We start from the raw sequence: 23,076 nt of genomic DNA, 5'->3' as shown, positions 1-23,076 counted from the left end.
AGTAAGAAAACGATCTTGTTATTGGTTAATAATTCACTGCATTAACAGACATATGTTAGATCTAAGCATTTAACCATAGATGTTACTTTTTTTAGACTGTAAAAGTAAAGGGTGGTAATGGGTGCAAATCTTACCCCATAATGGTATGTCCAGACAGATGCAGCAGTACAGGTACAAAGTAGAAGCATTCATTGTGCTGCAACCACACTGTGCAAGACAACGAGTTGATCTCTAAAGTGATCACACATGTATTGAAAGCTGAGATAGCTATAAACTAATATTTCAGGTTTCTGTGAACATTGGGTTAACACAAATGTAGCAGCCTACTTTTAAGATTTGTGCTTTTCATACACTTAATGTAACAAACTGATTTATGCAATCCTAAATCTGACCCAATAAACCTTGATCTGCCACATATGTATATTTACCTATCCTCTATGCCTGCCTTTTACAACACCACATTAACATTGGATTTTGGCATCATATGCACATTTCTTAAAAAATCCTTTGCAGAGAACATATGTTGCAATGATCACAATACATGTCATTTGCCACACAATGTGAAAAAATAGGTAGAGAAATGGTCTCTGCAAATGAGTGACAGATGATCAGTTTGCTGATTTGCTCAGTGTGTGGTATGACCCTGTAAGGTGGTCGTAGGGGGCCTTTAAGAGATTTGACCCTATGACTCACTGTAATATGGTAAGAGAGTCTGCTTTCCAATTGAGGGAATACTGGGCCAGATCCACAAAAGGGATACGCAGGCGTATCTGCTGATAAGCCGTTGTATCCCTGTTTCTATCTATGCGGCTGATTCATAGAATCAGTTACGCATAGATATTCCCAAGATCCGGCAGGTGTAATAGTTTTACACTGTCGGATCTTAGGATGCAGTACCGCGGCCGCCACTGGGGGCATTTCTCGTCGAAATTCCGCGTCGGGTATGCAAATTAGCACTTACGGAGATCCACAAAGGTTTTTCCCTTCGTTAAGTCTGCGTAAATGTTAGTTTGCCGTCGCAAAGATAGGGTCTTCTTTTACAAAGTGTAAGGTTAGTACACCATGTAAAAGTATACCTGTCTTTCCCACGTCGCTGTCAAATTTATTTTTAATTTTTTTTTTCCCGCCGCATCTTTTTTTTACCCATCGCGATTCACAAAACTCGGCGCAACATAACGTAACGCAAAGCACGTCGGGAAAATAGTGTCGGGAGCATACGCAGTACATCCGGCACGGGAGCGTGCCTAATTTAAATGAGACTCGCACCATTAGATTGGGCCCGCCTTGCGCCGGACGGATTTAAGTTACACCGCTGCAAATTTCAAGGTAAGTGCTTTGTGGATCGGGCACTTAGGTAGAAATTTTGCGGCGGTGTAACTTAAATCGGAATATTTAAGTTGCGCCCGCTGGCTGTGGATCTGGATCACTGTTCTTTAATCATAGAAAAGAGCTTTTGTTGCTGAGTTATGAGGATCAAACAGTGGTGGCAGCTGAGTAGGACCTCATTCTGCAATAGAAAAAATGGAAAAAGGCCAGCTGTGCGAATTTGGTGTGATGTTGCTGTTCTGTGGTGTTAGGAGTCAAGAACTATGCTTCCTTATAAGCAATTATATGTCTTTATTGCTGTTGAAGTGAGTGCCTGGTCTGTGGATTAAGATACTGTTTTGTTTGGTAATTGTTTACAGGAATGTAATTGAGTGAGTTTCCATTGTTTGCAGCAGCGCTAATAAAAAATCAGTGACCTAAGAAGAAAAATATGTGTGGGTTAAAGAGAATAAAAGATTGGGAAATTAGTGCAGTGTGAAGAGGCAGCATGGGTTTAGCCACATCAGAAGAGGGAAAGATGTCTCTATGGTTCCAGGGGTGAAGATTGATTCACTGAACAAAAGAAAACACAGTTGTATAGCACAAACTGTAAAGTAGGCAAAAGATGACCAAGCACCTTACAGGTGTGTCAGAGAGCTATATTTTCCTCTTCTTGGGTGGATTATTACCCAATTCTTTTAAACAGAAGGTTGGTTCATGTCTGTAGAGGGAATGTGTGGCACGATGACATATATATATATATTTATATCATTCCATTGCATTCTTCATCATCATCAGCTACTCCAACAACACAACATTAAAAAAGATTAAAATAAACTCCTTGCAAGTCACCTCTTGAATACTCAAAAAAAAAGAAAGAATACACAACACTTAGACAAAAAAATCATCATGTAACAGGTCCCTAATAAAAAACAACTTCCCCTCAAATACTTTTCATCTTTGTGTTCTAGTGAAATATGGGGTAAGAGATGTGTTTGGGGGATGGAATTAATAATGTTTTTAATGAAGTACATAATTTTAAGCCTTTAAAAGCCCATAGTGAAATAATTCACTGGACCAAAGGGGTGATTGAGGGTGATCACATTAGCAAAGACAATGCTATTAAATATTTTATCTACCTCCTTCCAATCAGAGTTACTATAAAGGTTAAGGTAACGGGGCTCACAGTGGGTTCACATTTGCTGAGCATAACCAAAAGGCAACTATACTGCTACATCTGTATGTATAATTCCAAAATAATCTTTATTATGCACATTTCTGTTAGCATAAAAAACTGGTGTTTTATGAATCACAGCTCACAACATAAAAGACTAAGGATGTTAGGAGTTGTAGTTCAAAAACAATATAAGGCTATCTGTTGGAATCATAGTTGGTTAACAAGGTAAACTGAATGACCTTCCTGCTTTGTTTGCTCCACATTATCCACACCTCAGACAGACACTGAAATTGTTGAGACAAATAGTTAGTAGGTAACTGAACCGCTAAATACGAATAAGTTAGTGTCAAACAAAAAGGAACTGCAATCCATTACAACACAGCTATTGACCAGCTTGTATACCTTTAGAAAGGCAGAATGTTTTAAAGCCCATTTTAGAATTGAAAGATCATTACAAAACTGCTATTTTCTTTCATTTTGCCCGAGTATGTTACGTCGTATACACATGATGTAAATTGCAACCATGAACACTAAAGCTATTTGCACATCTCTTACAACTGTTTTTATGACAGGACCTAGCCAACCATAAATGATAAGATGGCAGGAGAAAGCACTCTTACTTACTTCAGCACCTTTTTGACTTTATGAATACTGACACCATTTTTTTATATATATACTGAGTGATTGTGACATAGGCTGTATGCTGAAATACTGAAAAACAAACTTTCAAGACTAAATATTTCTGACTAGTTTCAAAACATAGAGAACCATAAAATAGAATTGGATTTGCAGTACCCTTTTGCTCAAAAACATGTTTAAGATTGGCAAAAGCTGTGCAACATATATAAGGCAGAGAGAAATAGGTGGTTAGAGGTCAAAGCCAGAAAACCAAGATCCCAGATTTGCAACAGACTGTAAGAAAACACATATTTTGTGAGTGATTAGTGTATATGGGAGAGGGTTACATTTTTTCAGTAAACACCTGATAGTGATTAGGTTACCACAGTAACCAAGAAGACTTGCTGTAACGTACATCATTGGCAGATGATCTTCAAAAGGAACCTTGTGGGATGGAATAGCATAACATAATGTGACATACAAATAAACTAAATAAAAACAAATAAAAAAAACAAAAAAAACAAAAAAAAAAAAAACCATTAAAGTATACATGTCTTTAATTCAAAGAAATTTGTCTCATTTGCAGAAAGTTTTAAAGATATTCGTTTTTTTACTTACCATTGAAATCTGTTTCCTAGAGTACAGGACTCAGGCTTCTTTAAATACTGTAAATAGGACTGGGTTTTATGGAATTGCCTTCAGGTGATTGGAAGGCTGCAGGGACATCCCATCCTATATAAACCCTCCCACTCCCAGCTAGCCTCAGATTTGTAGGGTCTGGTTAAGGTGAAAAATGGCTGGATCCACCAAAGGAAATGCCCATATTCTAAGGAAACGTTGCATGATAGGATACTGTTTAATGAAATGTTTAGTTGGAGAAAAATCTTCTCCTCTTAGACATGACCTACAGGACAACCAGCATGTGAACCTGAAAGCTGGTTTTGGAAATTTTAAAGACCCCATGCTGGATACCTTCATGTGAACAGATTCTGTCTGCTTTACTGCTAAACAAAAGTGTACAGCTTAAGGAGGTGTTGCAATCATTTCTTTTAGCTTAGGATTAATGTCTGTAGCAGACATATCATCCTGTTCCTATGTCTCAAAAGGCAAGGGGTCCTCCTCAGCTCATACCTTTTTTTGTACTGTGCCGGGCTCAAGGGCAAAGTCAAAGAACAAATCAGCAGGTTGGTTGAAGAGGCAATATCTGTAACCTGTTCTGTCTATGCCCCTAATAAAGCCAGAAATTCTGACCATGAACTCTGACATTATGGCAGATTCCTCTTTAGAAAGGAAGGTGGAGGCTGGTATGGCCGAAAAATGGGTTGGGTGACCAGAGGAAGGCAGAGAGTTACAATGGAAAAGGAAAGAGTGTTAGGGCCCTGAACAGATGTACTATCACCCCTCAAAGGGAGATAAAGGCTAAGCATGAGCCAACAAGCCCATATCTGGCATGTTTGTGAAAATTGTCCATAGACAATACAGTGGAGCAGAAAGGGAGGATGCCCTGGTGCAAGCAATTGTAGGCCACTGGAACCCAGTAGTTGCAAAAATAAGCCACTAGTAACATGAAAGAGGGTAGTCAGGCACAGAAAGCATTTTGGCTGTGATGGCGCAGTAGCACTTGTTTGCACAGGCACATGGGATGTGCACAGACGCAACAGCACCACACAAGACATGCTCTAAAGCTTAAAATGGCTCCAAAGTAAACATTTTAACCTTGGCTATTCTGGGTCCTACTGCAAAAAGGGGGGGGGGGCAGTGGTTTCAATACATCCACAGGGTAAAAGCTGCGTTGGACTAGCAATGCACTGAACATGTATAGGGCTTCTGCCTTGTACTACCCACATCAATAGCTGCAATAAACATGAGATTAACCCCATCCTGACTTTGCTTTCCATGATGGGCACACCATCATAGTGGTCTTCTGAGACTAAGCTCAGCACCAGGCATATCACAGCTCTGAATCTGTAAAGCATTTTATAGCTAACTCCACATGTTGCACTATATGCCAAGGGAAGCACCCACAGGGTGGATCAAGTACAAGCTATGATGGTGCATCATCTTGCAATATAATCCAGTGAGAGAGAAAGAAAACTTCCTGGGAAAAAAAGAGGCTCATCACCTAGGACTAGAAAAAAATTAGGTTAGCTAAGTGTGGGAGGGTGATGTCCTTTCAGCGTTACATTTTTGCCTGTGTCCAATAACCGAAAGGTAGCTGCATATAACGCAGTTATAATAATTTTAAAAAAAAGTCTGTGTCTTGTACTGTGCATGTTAGATTTTCCAACTATCAAATCACTTGTTTTCAGCTCCAAGAACTTGCTACATTGTCAACAAAAAGTATGTGAACCCCTTGGCACAACTGGTTTTCTGCAGAAATTTACCATACAATTTGATCTGATCCTTATCTAAGTCACAATAGACACATGCAATGTCCTAAGCTGATAACATGCAAACAATTCTAATTTGTCATGTCTTTATTGAACACACCCATTCAATTCTCACAGTGCTGGAGGTAAAAAAAAAAAGTAAATGAACCCATACACTAATGACTTCAACAAAAGATAATTATAGACAGTAGTTTGCACACATGGAGTCCAATTTATTAAATGAACTTGGAGTTGTGGTTTAGAGCTACTTTGTTTAGAAAAACACACTCAAACATTTTAAGACTGCTGTTCAATAGAAGCATCAGCTGATGCAAACCATGCCTCACAAAAAAAGAGCTCTCTGAAGACGTGATCAAGATAAGTTAATCTGCATAATGTTGGAAAGGGATACAAAGCAATCGCAAAGTATGAAGGCATCCATCAGTTGACAGACAATTTGTCTATAAATGGAGACAGTCTAGTACTGTGACTACCCTTCCTAGAAGTAGGAGTTAAGCTTAGACGACTCCCAAGGCACAACGCACTCCTCAATGAGGTAAAGGTGAACCCACGCGTAACAGTTAAAGGCCTGAAAACATCACTGGAACTGACATTCACGTATACCCATTTGCTACATAACTGTTGGTAAATCAAAGGTAGACCGCACAATCATAATGTGTGCAGCCAGATTAAAGGCTACCTATAGACATTAACGAACAGATACTAGATCTTGCAGAGAAAGGGAGTCACCGCTCCAGGTGAGTCTTGTGAGCAATTGAGGAACCTCTCAGGTAACCCAGGTGCTGGCAATGCACAAGGCAAATGTAGAGAATGGAGAGATGATGGACAGCCGCACTCAGAAGGAACTTCAAAAAAGTTGTCTTTATTAAATAAAAGTTGGCATGCAAAACAAAACACAGCCACAGAGGAGGATAGTCGACATGTTTCGCACTCAGTTAGTGCTTAATCATGGCTAGTATACGATAAAAATCTTTCAGAATATATATCATACCTGAACAACACGTGTGACCACGGTTAACCAATGGCAAGTAGGGGGTAAATTGGTGGAAAACACACCCAATTTTAAATAGGCAACCAAGGCCACGTGTGTGTTCAGAGAAAGATCTTGCAGGCTGACATTGTTAAGCCACTGCCAAACCTCTGCAAAACTCTTTCATTTGGCCTCTTGGCTGTCCATCAGTTCTTTCAGATTGTTAGTAGGTAATAGGGAACCAAACAACTTTGTATACACCCCATATGCCAGCCTTAAAGGAAAAAAAACTGAAATCAACAGGGAAAATTCATCCTGCCTGATCGACTCACTGGCTTTGAAGTTTCATCCACGGGTGTCAGAGATTGCCCAGTCTGGCCATTGAGATCTAGATTGGCCAGAGGGCGCTCTGAAGACGTGTAACCAATCACGAAACGCCTCAGAGCGTGGCCAAGTGATTCAACCATCCAATCGGGTGAGCGGGATCCCGGGACTCACGACGTCAGGAGGAGGAATCCCTTAGACAGCTTAACCAGTGAGAGACGCTCATCATACAGGATTGTGACAAGCGCCATATTCAATTCCTTTTTGTAAGCATAACTTTTAAGAGTGATTTTCTTTATTTAATAAACGATTTTACACTATGTGGAGTCTCCCTCTTATCCTTGCATGACCGCATTCTATGAGAACCACCAGAGCACACCAGGAGGTAGCACAGTGATGGAGGAGAGATCCAGCTGCACTGCATCATATCCCTGAGAGACAGCCAGCGTTCAATGCACACTGATGACTGCTATCTGGTGAGTGAGTTCCCTTTGGGGGATCCCTGCGTGTCAATCCTGTTGGCTATATTATCATAGCAACTGCTGAAGTTTATTCCAGAGTTCTACTGCGTTTTTAGGACGGGCGGTTGGACTTATAGCTTTATTATCTGAGGCACCCATTCCAGTCAGAGGATATCAGTGCCTTAGCTAGCATATTGAGGACTTTTAAGATTATCATTTTTTCTTTTGATTTTCATGTGTTTAGTATTTTTGCTTTTCCCATGAGCAATTTTTCATTTAGCAGGTTATGGTAACATATTTATTTTTGAGCACTTAGTAGCTTGAAATTAGGGCTGTTAGTGTTTACCTTTATCAGTGTAACATATCATTGAGACTATAGACACATTTGATTTATTTGTATATAGATATTCTCTAATATTTTATTCTCTTAAATATGTTAATATTTAAAGTACAATAAAGAAAGGTTTTTATGATTTATGTGTTATGGCACCTTTAAAGTCCCCTCATGTCTGATTCTAAATATATGTTCTTTTGGGATGTGGATGCCCTTAATTTCCAGGTTAGTGGTATATTTAATGCAATTATATTTATGCTTTATTGCTTATAGTTATGAGTAATGTGTTCTATTTTGAGCCCCTGCTATGCAAGCTGCAGTGCTTTTTATAGAGACGTTCTAATGAATGCATAATAAAGATACATACAAACATACATAATAAATTGTCTGGGTGAGTTTAATATTTTACCTTGTAATTCTTCGTGGCTCCATAAAGCTAGGGGAATCCCTTCTTCTCTTTCTAATAGGTGAATAACTTCTTGAGCGTCTACGGGGTCTTGCTGCTTCTGTATCATTAAGTCTTGTTCGGTTCTCACCATCCTTCACCCTAATATAGGCAGAAGCACATAAACAATTTATAAACACTTTTAATGAAAGGGGTAAGCATTGCCTAATTACCAAGCAGAAAAAAATGAAAGGATTACAAAACACAGATTATGTAATTTTCATTAACTGGATTTTGGGAAAAAAAGTCCTAAAAATATTAACAAATGTAAGAGTGGTGCTTTGAAGAGAACCTTTCAGCCTAAAACCCGGCTGATCATCAATAAACATTCTGCTTGGTGGCCAGACTTTGACCAGACTTTGAGATTGCCTGCCTCTTGAAAAAAAGCAATAGAATGTAGACAGGCAATCTCTAATAGGTGCAAGCTCTATAACTAAAATACATTAGCATAAGTTACTGATCATCCAGTAACTTTGCTTGACCAAATTTGACTAGGTAATCTCTGAAACCTGTCTTCCCGTTTTGTTTACTCATCAGCAAACTCTAAATAAAATAGTTTAATATAATAATACTTAATAGTTGTGATTGTACGCAGATCCTTTATAAAACATACATTTTAAAGTGTTAGCAACCCTGCATTATAAAGATGATTAACTCTTCATTGTTGCTAATGACCATTAAAGCTAACAATTAACCATGCATATGGCCAGGGTGGACTATGTGATAGTACAATTACCTTGTTTAAGCATGGATGTGGCCACTATACTATATATTATATAATTTTCCCCTTATCTTCTGGAAGCTCAGCTTAGGCACCAAACATGTATGGCTATGAGTCATATATCCAGGGATCTGAATATTGACCCATTTGAGGTGTATGTATAACCTAAACATTTTCTTTAATTCTGTCAACTTTTCATTGCTCTCTCTATGGGTTGGATAGAATAAGGCTACCCATTTGTCCTGATGACCAGTATTACCGTGACAAAAAGTGATGGGGAAATTCACACATTTACAGTTGTCACCAGAACAAGAGATGAGGGTCAACATTCCAATGGGGATTGTTGTCTATGAGAGCTATTCCCCTAGCTCCATGAGAGATAGCCTTTAATTTTATGTTGCGTCTTCAAAACAGGAAATCTCCTCAACCGAGTACAGATAGCATATAATAAACAGGGTTATAATCCCTTTCCTTTTATATCCAAAACTAATAAAAATTAATTATCTATGCATGAACTTTAGGTACATGGACACAAAAAGGATGAATGGTTAACCCCCCTGTCGGTATTCCCGAGTCTGACACGGGGTTACATTTTTGTGCTGCGATCGGTAACCCCGAGTCAGACTCGGGCTCGCCTCGCAGAATCCACAGGCTTGGTTTACTTACCTTGTCCCTGGATCCAGCAATGCCACCACGCTGTGTTACGACGCACAGGGGCGGAGAACGGCGCCAAATTTAAAAAGGTAAACAAACACCTTACATACAGTATACTGTAATCTTATAGATTACAGTACTGTATGTAAAAAATACACACCCCCCTTGTCCCTAGTGGTCTGCCCAGTGCCCTACATGTTCTTTTGTATAATAAAAATGTTTCTTTCTGCCTGCAAACTGTAGATTGTCCATAGCAACCAAAAGTGTCCCTTTATGTCAAAAATGGTTTTAGAGCAGCTAGAAAACAGCGATAATAAATTATAATCACTTGCAGAATTGTGCGATAGCGATTTGTGGGGAAATTCGTCATAAAAAATAAAAGTAATGACAGCGACAATTCTGCAACTGAGCAAATTTCAGTGATTTTGAGTTGATTACATTATTGAATAATTTTTATTATAATTATATTATTATTTGTTATAATTATTTCTAATTATTTATTATATTATAATTTATAATTTTGTTTTTAAAAAAAATTCATACCCGGGATGCCTACTAGACTCTTGTTTGGACAGATTTAAGTGAGTTATTCCTAAGAATTACAGGCCTACAGTATAAAACGCCAAATTTCCTTGCAAATAATGGTACCGCTTTCAGCACCTTTTTTCTGAAATAATAAAACCGCCAGGGAGGTTAAAGGGATTACATTATCTTCAACAAATTTTGAAAGTCAAAAAGTTCAATCACAAAACTAAAAACACACTATAACGTTATACAATCTTTACCTGTTTAAAGCTTTCTTTTGAGAGGCAGATCGAGACCTGCTTCTGGCCATCCTTTTGTCACGTGACCTGGAGCGGGATGGAGATCGGCTGGAACTCCAGGAGCTGCCTCTGTGGCCAGTGTTGCGCACTGGACTCTTTTTTCTGTCAGAATTCTGTCTAATATGCTTCACTGAAGACTCAGAGCAGCTATTCTGTCTACCACGGTGATGCTTTATTTTTAGCCTGTGACATACAAACCATAATTATTTCTATCCATTATCTCATTAGAACTTTATTTCTCTTACAGTTATTGACATAGACACAACCTAATAATTTACTTTCATTCACAATGGTTTTAATGAAACCATGTTTTAAGTCCAAAAAATCATATATGCTATTTAAATATGACCTTACTTTTTGGCAGCGACACCATGGTTCTTTTGCATTCCTGTGGTATGTGACAATATTGACCCTTCAGAATCACTGCTGTAGCTTGTATGGCTTCCTGAGTTTACAGAAGACTCCTTATGTAGTCTGTTTCTAACCCTGGACCGTCCATGGTGTCTGACTGATGATGGCGACCTAGAGTTTCGTCGATGCTTATCATCTGATGAACAACGACCACCTTTGCTTGATGAAACAGATCTTGGGCTCCTTATATCATTACGATTGTTGCCCTTGTGATGGCTAGGTGAGGCTTCCAATTTTGCATGTGTCCGTGATGATGGAGATATTGAATTCGGCCGCTGCAGAGGAAAATAAATAGAAATTGGAGAAAAAGAAAAGATAGGGAGATGCTTTAGCACTACTTCATCAGCAAGGAACAGAAATGTTAACTCACAGTTGCATACAGCACGTTAACACAGAGATTCTACACTGAGACTATTTTTTCTGCTTAGCCTTCTGACCCCAACAATGCAGCTCATGCAATTTTGCATGCAAAACGCAACAAAAAGAAAATAGAAAACAAGAAATTATTTCAAAGAGCGGGTAGGGGAAGAGAGAAATCTAAAATTAAGGTCTCACATAAAATAAAATAAAAAAAATAAAGAAAATTAATTGTATGTGGATTACAAAAGTATGGGTTAAATATTATTTAGATAAAAAAAAAGAGAAAGTAAAATAAAATTAATAAAAAGTGAGGAGTGAGGTAGACATCTGGACAAAACGGCACAAAAACTGGTAGAGAGATTGAGGAGAGAAGAGGGGAAAGTATAAAAATAAAATAATAAAATAAAATCCACAAATGTTACTAAGAAAAATAAATTGTCTTTTTTATAAATTCATTTTAGTTTTTCTGAACTCCTGTATTTTTCCGGTAGAGTACTGTTGAGCTTTCATCAGCACCCCATGTTCTCAGTTTTGTCACACTGTGATTTTTTTTTTATTTTTTGATTTAAGTCCCTCTTGGTTAACATCCACTTACCAAGAAAGTGGCATTTCCTCCTTTAGTAGGTAAGGTATGAAGAGAAGGGAAAAGTGGGGCAACATAAGTGCATCATTAGATTCACAAAAATGCAAGAGAGATAGAGAGAGAGAAAAAAAATAATAATAAAGAAAAAAACACACAAACCCACTTTCCTGGCCTTGTATTTTGAAAATGCTTGAAGAGGCCAATCATGAGGTTTGAGTGACCTTGGTTAGTTATGTAAGGAACCTTTGTTCAGGTTTACTTTCCAGTCCAGCTAGTGTATGCTTTCTAAATTTTAAATAATTTTCTTGAAGAACTTATTGGATCATACATCAGTATTCAAAACTTGAATTGAACAATGGTGGCTTTAAAATGCAAGGAATAGTAAGTCAGGTTCATATCATGAATAAAAATCTAAAAAAGAAAACATAAATAAAAAAATGGTGTTCATTTTAAGTTAATTTTTTAGACTTCTAAAAATGTATGCATGTTCAATACGGTGTTCATTTTCAATAAATCATGTTTAGTACTAAGCTTACTTGTATAGTGCATGTTGACACATATTTAAGACATAGGTATAGTAAACCTAAATTGGGCTTAGAACTGTTTAAAATAGTAAAAGTATTGATATATGGTTAAGCACACCATGTCTGTGTCAATGTAGTAAGAAAGGGAGCTGTTCCTTGCCTCATTTTGGTCCAATTTGGATGTTAACCAAATATCAGCAAACTGATGTAACCATATTTATGAAGTTATACACCTCAGGATATTCATTATCACTAGCCAATATATGCTTTCTTCCTAGCTGTGAAAAGAAAAGATGGCACATATTTCCTGTCAGGGCAATATTAATCATATTTGTAAGCTTGGAGATCCAAGTTACAATAGCTATTTACACATCCTAACAAGTAATACCTCTTTAATGAACATACAGAATGAATGATAAATAAAGTGTTTCTGCTATTGACAATGGGCAAAGAAGGTGTTAGAGACAAGCATTTTTTTATGTACAATTCTGTTGCCTGAATATTTTGCTCCCTTTTGAGTAATTTTACAATATTGAAATTTGAAACATCTCCCCTTTATCTTCAATAACAGTCATATTTGTAACATAAAATATGTCCTTACAAACTGCACACAAAAACAAGGAAAATAAGCATTACACAATGAATATGGGGTTTACAAAGTTAAATAAAGACCCTTCTGTGACCAGCAATTTATGATTTTCTGGGAAGTAATATATTGCTACAGAAAATCCCATGTAAATCTGAAATCTGAATCTGAAAAATGTAATTCTGAAAAAAATATGTCACTCTTGACAATGGCACTCATGAATTTGCCCAGTCTTGCCTAGATTTTAACATGAGAATGCCAGATTTTCAAGAGGAGTTGGCTACTAAAGGTTTTTTCCTCTCCCTTTAAAGTGAACCAGTATTGTTTTGAAAAACACATGGAGGCTGATTTACTAAAGGAGTTGAGAATCTTCACTTCAATTATCTAATTATGTGAAAACCAAATTCCGGTTTACTTAATTAATCTGCACATGATTGGTTAATTTAAGTAATTGTTCATACATGAATGAAAATTCTCTTCTGCTTTAGTAAATTATCCTATCTGTCTCCACTTGATTGTAGAAACAATGAAAATAAAGCATCAAAGTCTCAAAGTCTGCAAGCAGAATATGACAAACTAACAGTGTGATGATTCCATACATCCACAATGTTATGCTGGCCATATATAGAAACTTTCAGCTGGAACGATTAAAATTATCACAAATGTATGAACTGTTCTTTTGAAATGGGGGGGGGGGGGTGATAATTAGGCTAGTTTGAGAACAATGCCCACCCATTACTGTGAACCCCTTTCCCAACCAGTAAAAAAAGTCATAAATAGATCTAAAAGTATCTGCCCCTCCTCTATTCTCTGTCCATTTGGCCAATTAAAGAAAGGGCAGCTAGCACTAATGTCCACAGGTGGCTGGAGCCTGCCTGCGCCTTTGACCACCATTTGAGAGATTTATTAGCTGTCAGACACTATCATTTGTGATTCAGCAGAACCAGGTAGTGAATGTGTAAGGCCTCGTACACACGACCGAGTTTCTCGGCAAAAACCAGCAAGAAACTTGCTGTTTTTTTTTTTTTGCCGAGGAAACCGGTCGTGTGTACACTTTTCGATGAGGAAACTGTCGAGGATCTCGTCGAGCCAAAAAGAGAACATGTTCTCTATTTCCTTGACGGCAATGGAGAAATTTGGCTCGCCGAGATCCACGACAGCCTAACAAGGAACTCGACGAGCAAAGCGATGTGTTTTGCCCGTCGAGTTCCTCGGCCGTGTGTACGAGGCTTCAGAGGTTGTCACAATAGCATAAGCTGTACAAAGACCAGAAATGTTCCCAGAAGTTTACCAGGGGGCATTATTACAACTCCCTTTTGAATGAGGAGTTCATAAACACAAGCCAACCCAGCCAAAACAGCAACAGTAAATTTGGAAAAAGAAAAATGCTTTTTTACTCTGCAAGATTAAACAGAAGACAAAATATATACATTTTGGGTAAAAAATTTGTTAAGGGAGTAAAGAACAATGGATTAAAAAAAAGTCTATGGGTGACCATACAGAGCCTATTACAAGCAAGTAATTGCTTTCTTGGGGTTGCATCTAGTGTGCAACCCCAACCATATAAATTAATATTCAAATGCAATATTTCATATTTACCTGAGTAAAAATAACTGTTTTAAAACATATTTGTTCTCTAGGTCAAAACACAATAAAAAAATATATACATAAAACACTATACATTCCTTTTGTAAAGATTTGAAAATGTATTGCCAAGGGAATGTTTAACTCAACTTCTGCAGTAAGGTGTACCAATAGATATTTTATTGAACTTACTGATGTTTCCAATTTTTTTCATCACAAATCACATATAGATGAAATAGGTCAAAGCCATTCAGTAAGTTAGTTAATTAATGCGATATAGGTGGCATAATTTAAATCTTAAATGTTTACTTTAGGTTACAGATGATCTAGATTAGGAAACCTCTACTGCCAGAAAGTGCCTACTCTTGCAATCAACTAGTTTTGCACAGGTTCTAGTCTCTGCAGTCTATCACAAGGCTATAGGAAATAGGGTAGTGTCTTTTTTAAAAGTCCATGGGGCTGATTTATAAAAGCAAAAAGGCTGTTCACTTTACAAGGGTATTTTCCCCAGAGCTATGTAAATGTGGTGACATTCCGGTTTGCAAAAATTATGCAATGATGTCCAATGAAAATAACAAAATAGTATTTTGGCTTGCACATGACTTGATGATGGAAGTCAGCAGAGCTTCACCTTCATCACTAAGCTCTGGGCATAATTCCCACACAAAGTGCAACTTCTTTTGCAAACTGAACAGTCTATTTGACTTCTAAATCAACCCCTATGTATCAAACATTAAATAAATAAAACAGGCGAGGTTAATAACCAAATAAACATGATTAATATGCCATAATCCATTAGTGATACTTTATGCACATACAATATTAACATATAACCTTTTTTTATGTAGCATAATACTGATTGGACTTATAAGGTATACAAAACAAGTGTTAGTTATTATGCTACATAATATGCATATTTAACATTAGACCGTGCTGGAAACATTCCAGAAATTGTTTTAAGATTAACTGTTTTAGTTCCAACTCAACTATTACTTTAGCAACACTATCCTTTCTAAAGTTTGGCTTCTAAGACACTACATATTCGCCAGTGAAAATTTTATAGAAATCCTGTACTAAGCAATCATAATTCGCATCATTTCATGGTTTTAAAACATGCTATTTCATTTCATACATAGGAGCTATTGCAGTTAAACTTTAGCTGCCATATCAAGTAGCGTGACATGCTAACCTGCCTTACTATTGTTAAGTTATCATACAGCAAATGTAGCAAATTCTTCAGCCTCCAAAATAATCAAATATGACAGGATTTTTATTTCCCCTAAATAATATTCTCTACTTGGCATGTGTAAATTATCAAACTTGCTTACATTTGAACATTGGCTGAAACATTAGAGCTAGCAAAGTATAAATTAGACATGTGCATGACGAAATAATTTGTTTTGTTTCGTTTCGTTTCGTTAATCTAGTTATTTTATTTAGTTAAATTTAGTTTATTCGTTCAATTCGTATTCGGAATTCGTAATTTTCAAATTTTCTTAGAATTTTCAGATTTTTTTTACTTGAAACGATCAAAACAAAAATGTTATATTGTTTTCGATTAGAATGCAGCAAAGTGAACAAAACAAAAGAAAAATTTCATCAAATTATTACAATGACTCTTTAAATCACCTTTGGCTTAACATTTTCTTCAAAATGGTACTCTAATAACACACAAAGTCTTTGGGCCAAATCCACAGCCAGCGGCGGAAATTACGTTTTTCAAAACTTATGTCATTTAAGTTACGGCGCCCTAAGTTGGTGTCGTAAGTGCCGTATCCAGAGGGGAATTGGGCACAAAATAGCGCTTACGTAACTTAAATTCCGAGGCGTAAGGCGGGGTTATTGCAAGTGGGAAGGAAGTGGGCGTGCTTCATTGTAATGAGCCGTGACCCCATGCAAATGAAGGGCCGGCCGTACTGCGCATGCGCGCACGAATCTGCTGCTCGCTGGGCATGTGCAGAACTTTGCTCGGCGCAATCAGTGAGATAGGTAAAAGGCCAAGCATACTTAGTTTGAGGATCGCCCTGTGTGTAAATAGCCCCAGTCAAACACACTTCCCTTGCAAAAGTATTTCCCTGTGTTCCCTTCCTAGAGCAAGTTGCTTCTGCTCTGAACGTTTGTCAGTGTTTATTGGTGAGTTGTGTGTGATAGAGAAGTTTTGGAGGAGTATTAGATAGTAGTTGTTGTTTGTTTCTGATAAGTGTATTTTTTGTTTGATTGTTTCTGCTAAGTGTTTTTTTTTTTTCTGCTTGGATTTTGTGTTTGTTTTTTGTGTGTTTGTTTTTGACTTGGTAGTAGCTGTCTGCTTGTGTGGTATGATTTTTGTTTGTTTGTTGTGTGTGTATTTTTGTTTGTTTGTCCTGTGAGTTTTCTTGTTGCTGAGTGGTGTCTGTGATGGCACCCAAGCGCAGGAAGCTTAATTTTACACATGTGGAGAAGCAAATCCTTGCTTGGGCCATCGTCCTATATGGCCGATATTTACATGGCCCTGAGAGCCGGAACACCTCCCCGGCCCAAAGGAAGAAGATATACCAAAAAATTACAGATCATATAAATGTGGCGGGGGGGGGGAGACGAGGACCCCCGCTGGCATCCATACGTGGTCCGCAATAAGGTGGCAAAGCTCACTGCCCATAGGAGGGGCACTGGAGGAGGGGGACCATGCCCCATCCGGCTGACTGAGGAGGAATGGGCAGTGGCCCGGTGTTTCCAGCCAGAGCAGGTGGTGGGCCTGCGTGGCTTTGACTCTGATGTTCCTGTGGGGCCAGGTAAGTTTTTTGTTTTTCTATCTGGTGATTAGCATGTGTGGGTGGGGGAAGGGAAGATGTGCCAAGTGTGTGGATCCTCAAACCTGTGATTGTTTGGTGTCCTCCACAGATGACCAGGAGATTGCTGGGCCATCAGGCCAGGAGGATGCTGGGCCATCAGGCCAGGCTGCTGCACCACCCCAAGGACAGGAGGCTGCTGAGGAGTCCCCAGGGGAGGGGAGTGGCCAAACCTCCCCTCATGAGGAGGATGAGGGGGAGGAGGATGAGGGGGAGGAGGATGAGGGGGTGGAAGAAGAAGATCTGCAGCTTGGCAGGGAAATCCTTCTGGCCTCTGATCTAATGACATTTGAGGATACCCTTGAGGCTACCCCAGAGCCTACCCCAGAGGCTACCCCAGAGCCTACCCCAGAGGCTGGCAGCAGTCAGGCCACCATCATGGGTAGCCCCTCCCACTCCTCCCCCAACAGGCTGCAAACCACAAGGATCACTCTCTCCCCTCCTCCTGAGCCACAAGCCTCAGGGGCAGGCAGGATGGCGACCCAGGAGACCAGGGGGGTGTTTGAGCGTCTGCCGGCCAGTCTGCAGAAGGACAATGCCCGGCAGACCCGCACTCTGGGTGAGATTCAAAAAACTCTTAACAAGATGGAGCACAGCCTGGGTGCAATGAGGGAGTCACTTGGTGATGTGGCCACAAACTCTTTGGGGGTCATCACATGTTTGTGGGACCTGAAGACCGCCACAACAGGTGTGGCCCAGGAGGTGACTGCCCTGACCCAGGCTGTGCAGGACAATACCCGGGCTGTCCAGGACAATACCCGGCTGGCCAGGCCAATACGGCTGCCATCACTGGCTGTCTGAACAGGATAGCAGTGGCCTTGGAGGGAAGGCCAGCAGGAGGACAGACACCAGGGGAGGCTCCTTCTTCCCCTGCTCACCCCCCAGGAGGATCCTCCTTTCCCTGCTCACTCATCCCCCCTTGAAGATACTCCCTCCCCTGCTAACACCCCCCCGTGAAGATCCTCCAGTTGGCCGTGCCCATGCCCGTGCCCTTGGGCAGCCCAGACGGAGCACTCACCGCCGGAATTAATTTCCAGGGGTACTTCTTATTTTTTTTTATGATTTTGTTTATTATACTGTACTTATGATTTGGTTTATGTGTGTGAATGATGTGTGAATGTGGGGGGGGGTGGCATTCCTGATAAAATAAGGGTGTCACCCTCAGTTTTGGTGGAGAAGGGATCCCCAGGACCAGGGAGAAGTGATCCCAGGTTCCTGAATGGTGTATGAATGCACAGTGACATAATTGGAGCCGTGGCGTGGCGTTACTGCTCCCAAGTACCAAAGGGGGGGGGGGGTACTTGGATCTAATCCAATTCGATGTGCATGTGATGTGTCTGTGCTAGGGACCACAGTGGTGTGCATTCATGCATTCTCATTGTGACATTATTCATGTGCGTTTACTATGAAAAGAAACATTCTCATTGTGACATTATTCATGTGCGTTTACTGTGAAAAGAAACATTCTCATTGTGACATTATTCATGTGCGTTTACTGTGAAAAAATGCCTTCTGCGAGGCGTCTCCTGGCTGCTGTGCCCTCAGCAGACCGGGTAGAGTGGGTTAGGGGGGGATTGCCTGGGTCGGGGGTCAGGTCAGCACGTATGTCAATCTCCAGTCCCCTTCTCATGGCAAAGTTGTGCAGAATACAACATGCACCGATGATCTGGCACACAAAGTCTGGGGAATACAACAATGTACCCCCAGACTTATCCAGGCATCTGAAGCGGGACTTCAGCAGCCCAAATGTGCGTTCCACAACTGCCCGGGTGCGTATGTGAGCCTCGTTGTAGCGGTGCTCTACTGGGGTTTGGGGGTTCCTGAATGGGGTCATCATATGTGGTCCCAGGGCATATCCAGAGTCAACTGTAAGGGAAAAGACAGGAGGATGTTAGTCATGCATGTGCCCCTTGTGATGTCTGCTTCATGGGGGGGGACATACCTGACACCCATGTCACTCACCAATCAGCCAGCTGTCTCCATACATGTTCAGTTCCAAATCTCTGGAGATTTGGTCTGCCGGAATATATCGCAGTCATGGCAGGATCCAGGGAATTTTGCACAGACGTGCCAGATGAGGCCATGGGCATCTACGATTACCTGGACATTTATGGAATGCCAGTGCTTCCGATTCCGGAACAGGTGCTCTGTCTCATGGGGGGGCTGTAGTGCCACATGGGTACAATCAATGGCCCCGATGGTCCGTGGGAATCGGGCAATGTGGTAAAAGTGCGTCATGGTTTGCAATCGCTGGTCCTCCTGGGTGGGTTTTTGAAATTGATTGCCCATGCGTCTCAGTATTGCAGGGACTACTTTGTGCACACACCTGCTCATGGATGATTGTGCCATCCCAGCCAGACCTACACATGTGCGTTGGAAAGACCCAGTGGCAAGGAAATGGAGTGTTGCCATTACTTTGATGAGAGGTGGCAGGGCATGGGATCGTTGGGTTGGGGTGGTGAGATCATCCTGCAGGATTCGGGTTAATTCAAGGATGGCTTCCCAGTTAAAACGGAAGTTGCCATAGACCTCAGAAGCAGGCATGCCAAAGAGATCTCGGCGTGGGCGGTATACCCTCTCCTGTGCCCTCCTCCTCCTCTGTGCCCTCCTCCTTCTTTGCGCCTCTAAAGTAGCGAGTGCCGTTAGGATCATGGATGGCCCGGGCATGTTGGCAGACAGATTCAAGTCCAGCAAATATGTGTGCTCAGCTCTTCCTTAATGCTGTTGCTTCAGCAGACCTTTACACAGCATGTGTAAAATTAGGGCTGCTTTTATAACGTGTAAATTTGCACAGGGAAACTAACAGGTGCGCACAGGGCGTAATCTACGGCGCACACACTTAATTATGTGGATCGCCCTATCTCCCTCATTTGCATCTTTGCCTATCAAAAACAGCGGCGTGACTAGCGTAATTTGCGTCCGAGGATGCGCCGGAGTAATTATTTTAGGTAGGAAGGAAAATACGGATTTTAAGGCGTATCTCGTTTTGAGGATCGGGCGCAAAGATACGCGTGGAGTAAAATTAGAAATCTCGAGTTAAGTCGGCGCATCTGCTTTGTGGATTTGGCCCTTTGATTTCAGCAATATGTGTAGCTAGAATTTAACTGGAGTTCAATGTAAAATTCCATTGGAATTTCAGTCCGAAATTCCGAAATTTGGACGAATTTCATTTAGTTATTCGGAGCATTCGGTAAAATTTGTTTATATTGTAATTCGGGTATTCGGATATATCCAAATCTCTGAATAACGAAAAATAAAGAAAAATGTATCCGAAAATTAATTTGGAACGAAACGAACCGCACACGTCTAGTATAAATGTAAATATACAGAGATACAGATTGTGATACAGAATAATATACCTAAGCTAAAGGTCCATTACATTAAGCCTATTCTAATACTGTTGATTCAAAACAAGGTAAAACAAAGTCTCTATTGAGGCAGCTACCAATTTATCATCAGAGAGGGGAAATAACTTACTGGTATTGTATACAACATGATGATAATTACTTCTTATACAGAAGGAAATATTTGATTGGCAACTTTTAAAAAGACAAGATGAAAAATTACATTTGTTGTAAACCTTCCACCTTGAATATTAATTTTAACATAAATCAGGGCTATATATTTAATACATTTACAGAAAAGTGGCACCAAATCAGAGCTTTAAAAATGAAAAGGTCACATCAAAGTACTAACTACCAGCCTGGAAACATCTAATGTAAACAAACAGCAGGTGCTGTAAACTGTTCAGAAACCAACGCAATCCCATTTCAGAATCTCTGATGTGACATCTGAGGCTGAATTTCCCCACTGTCCCCGCAGCTCCTAAATGAGGTGTCATTGAGGGTTTGTTTTAAAGCTCTTTTACTGCTTGTAAAGAGTATAAATATTTTAAAATTCCCCAATTAGCAAATGCTGATTAAAAGAAAAGAATCAAGGACCTACTGCTGAATTTTCAAAGGCTTTTTAAGGATGTCAGGATAAAAATCTAGTACTGTAGTGCAACCATAATTGAATATCCTGCCTAGGTTTTAGTTGCACTTCAAACAAAAGCAGTGGAAGTTTCAATGTTGTTTGTTAGGAAGTCGTAGGAGTAGACAAGACCTACATGCTACTATACAGAAAGACCACAATAAAAAAATGGATTTATGTTTTTCTATGAAATGCCCTTTAAATGCAACATTGTTATTTGTAAATAATTTCTACTCATTACATTATAGCTGGCTTTTATACACAATGTAAATTAGGAGCACCAAGGCTTAGCTCCCTTATTAACAAATTAACAAAATTATCATCACATATCAATCTAATACAAGGTCTATAGTCAAAAAGTCTTAAATCACAGCCAGCATGTATTTTTAACATTATCCTTTATTATCTTTAACCTAAAATAAAAACAGCCATCACGTTTTATTTTGCACTGATTGATTGAAGATATTAATCAATATATTAAAAAGAAAGCTGGTGGCTTTTTGGATGTTTTTTGACAATACATTTGTGTGGGGGAAATCCTGGGGAATTGACTGATCTAATAACAGGTGAGCTCCTTGACCTTTTATTCTGTAAATTGAGGTTCACCTGCATTTATCATGGAGGCAGTTGGAATTCACAAAACAATCAGGTCTGCACTGTATTATAATGTACACTCACACACAAACGTTATCAAGCTTCCATTTTGTTTACCTTTGAGTGATCACCACTGCTGTTCTTATGAACATCTGGACATAACACAGACATAGCAACTATGGGCTAGATTCAGGTAGAAGTTACTGCGGTGTATCTCCAGATACGCCGCCGTAATTTCAAATCTGCGCCGTCGTATCTTTACGCCGATTCTCAAATGCAGATACGTTCAAAAAATAGGCTTCCTCCGCCGACGTAACTTGAATACGGAGGCGTATAATTGTGTGCAATTTTACGCTGGCCGCTAGGGGCGCTTCCATTGTTTTCGGCGTAGAATTTGCAAATGACCTAGATACGCCGATTCACAAATGTACGTACGCCCGGCACAATTTATTTACGTAGTTTACGTTAGGCTTTTTCGGCGTATGGTTACGCCTGCTATTAGGAGGCGCAGCCAATGTTAAGTATGGACGTCGTTCCCGCTTCAAAATTTTTAATTTTTACGTCGTTTGCGTAAGTCGTTCGCAAATAGGGCTGGACGTAATTTACGTTCACGTCGAAAGCAATGACGATTTGCGGCAGAATTTCGAGCATGCGCACTGGGATTCTTTCACGAACGGCGCATGTGCCGTTTCGTAAAAAACGTAAAATACGTGGGGTCACCATTAATTTAAATAAAACACGCCCCCTCATCATCATTTGAATTGGGCGCGCTTACGCCGGCCCCATTTACACTACGCCGCCGTAAGTTAGGAGGCAAGTGCTTTGTGAATACAGCACTTGCCTCTCTAACTTATGGCGGCGCAGCGTAAATACGATACGCTGCACCGCTGTAATAATGGGCGCAGATACCTGAATCTAGCCCTATTTTTCTATTTAATTATTGCTTAGTATTAGTTGCTGATACTAAAATTAGAAGATTTTCTGCAAACAGTACAATAAAGCACCGTGGAAAGCAAAATAATATTAATATGGACATGGATGTCCTCTGTTTGCTTCTAAAACCTTTTTAGGTGAAGGTGAAATAAGTAAATGGTCCAAAAGGAAATTATTGTAAACTTAAAATTAATAAAGGCTTAGTATATAACCTTTAAAATCAAAATTGCCTTGTACACTATATATTATGGGCCAGATTCAGGTACCTGCGCTGCGGCGTACCGTATCTCGTTTACGTTACACTGCCGCAAGTTTTCAGCGCAAGTGCTTGATTCACAAAGCACTTGCCTGTAAACTTGCGGCGGCGTAGCGTAAATGCGTTCGGCGCAAGCCCGCCTAATTCAAATGGGGCGTGTACCATTTAAATTAGGCACGTTCCCGCGCCGAACGTTCTGTGCATGCTCCGTTTGGAAATTTCCCG

General features: G+C 39.8%; 1 protein-coding gene across 1 annotated transcript in view; it reads right to left on the bottom strand.

The window, feature by feature from the left end:
- Window positions 1-23,076, bottom strand: part of SRRM3 (serine/arginine repetitive matrix 3) — a 511,539-nt gene that overhangs the window by 406 nt on the left and 488,057 nt on the right. Inside the window, exons 12-14 of the mRNA XM_040336859.1 lie at window positions 10,578-10,909; window positions 10,185-10,406; window positions 7,989-8,126 (exon numbers count right to left, since the gene is read on the bottom strand). Of these exons, the coding sequence (XP_040192793.1) occupies window positions 7,989-8,126; window positions 10,185-10,406; window positions 10,578-10,909 (692 nt within the window). The remainder of the gene's footprint in view (window positions 1-7,988; window positions 8,127-10,184; window positions 10,407-10,577; window positions 10,910-23,076) is intronic.

This window comes from Rana temporaria, chromosome 2 (genome assembly GCF_905171775.1).
Source record: "Rana temporaria chromosome 2, aRanTem1.1, whole genome shotgun sequence".
NCBI lineage: Eukaryota > Metazoa > Chordata > Amphibia > Anura > Ranidae > Rana > Rana temporaria.
The sequence above is the reverse complement of the archived record's forward strand: the minus strand, read 5'-3'. Positions and strand labels throughout refer to the sequence as shown.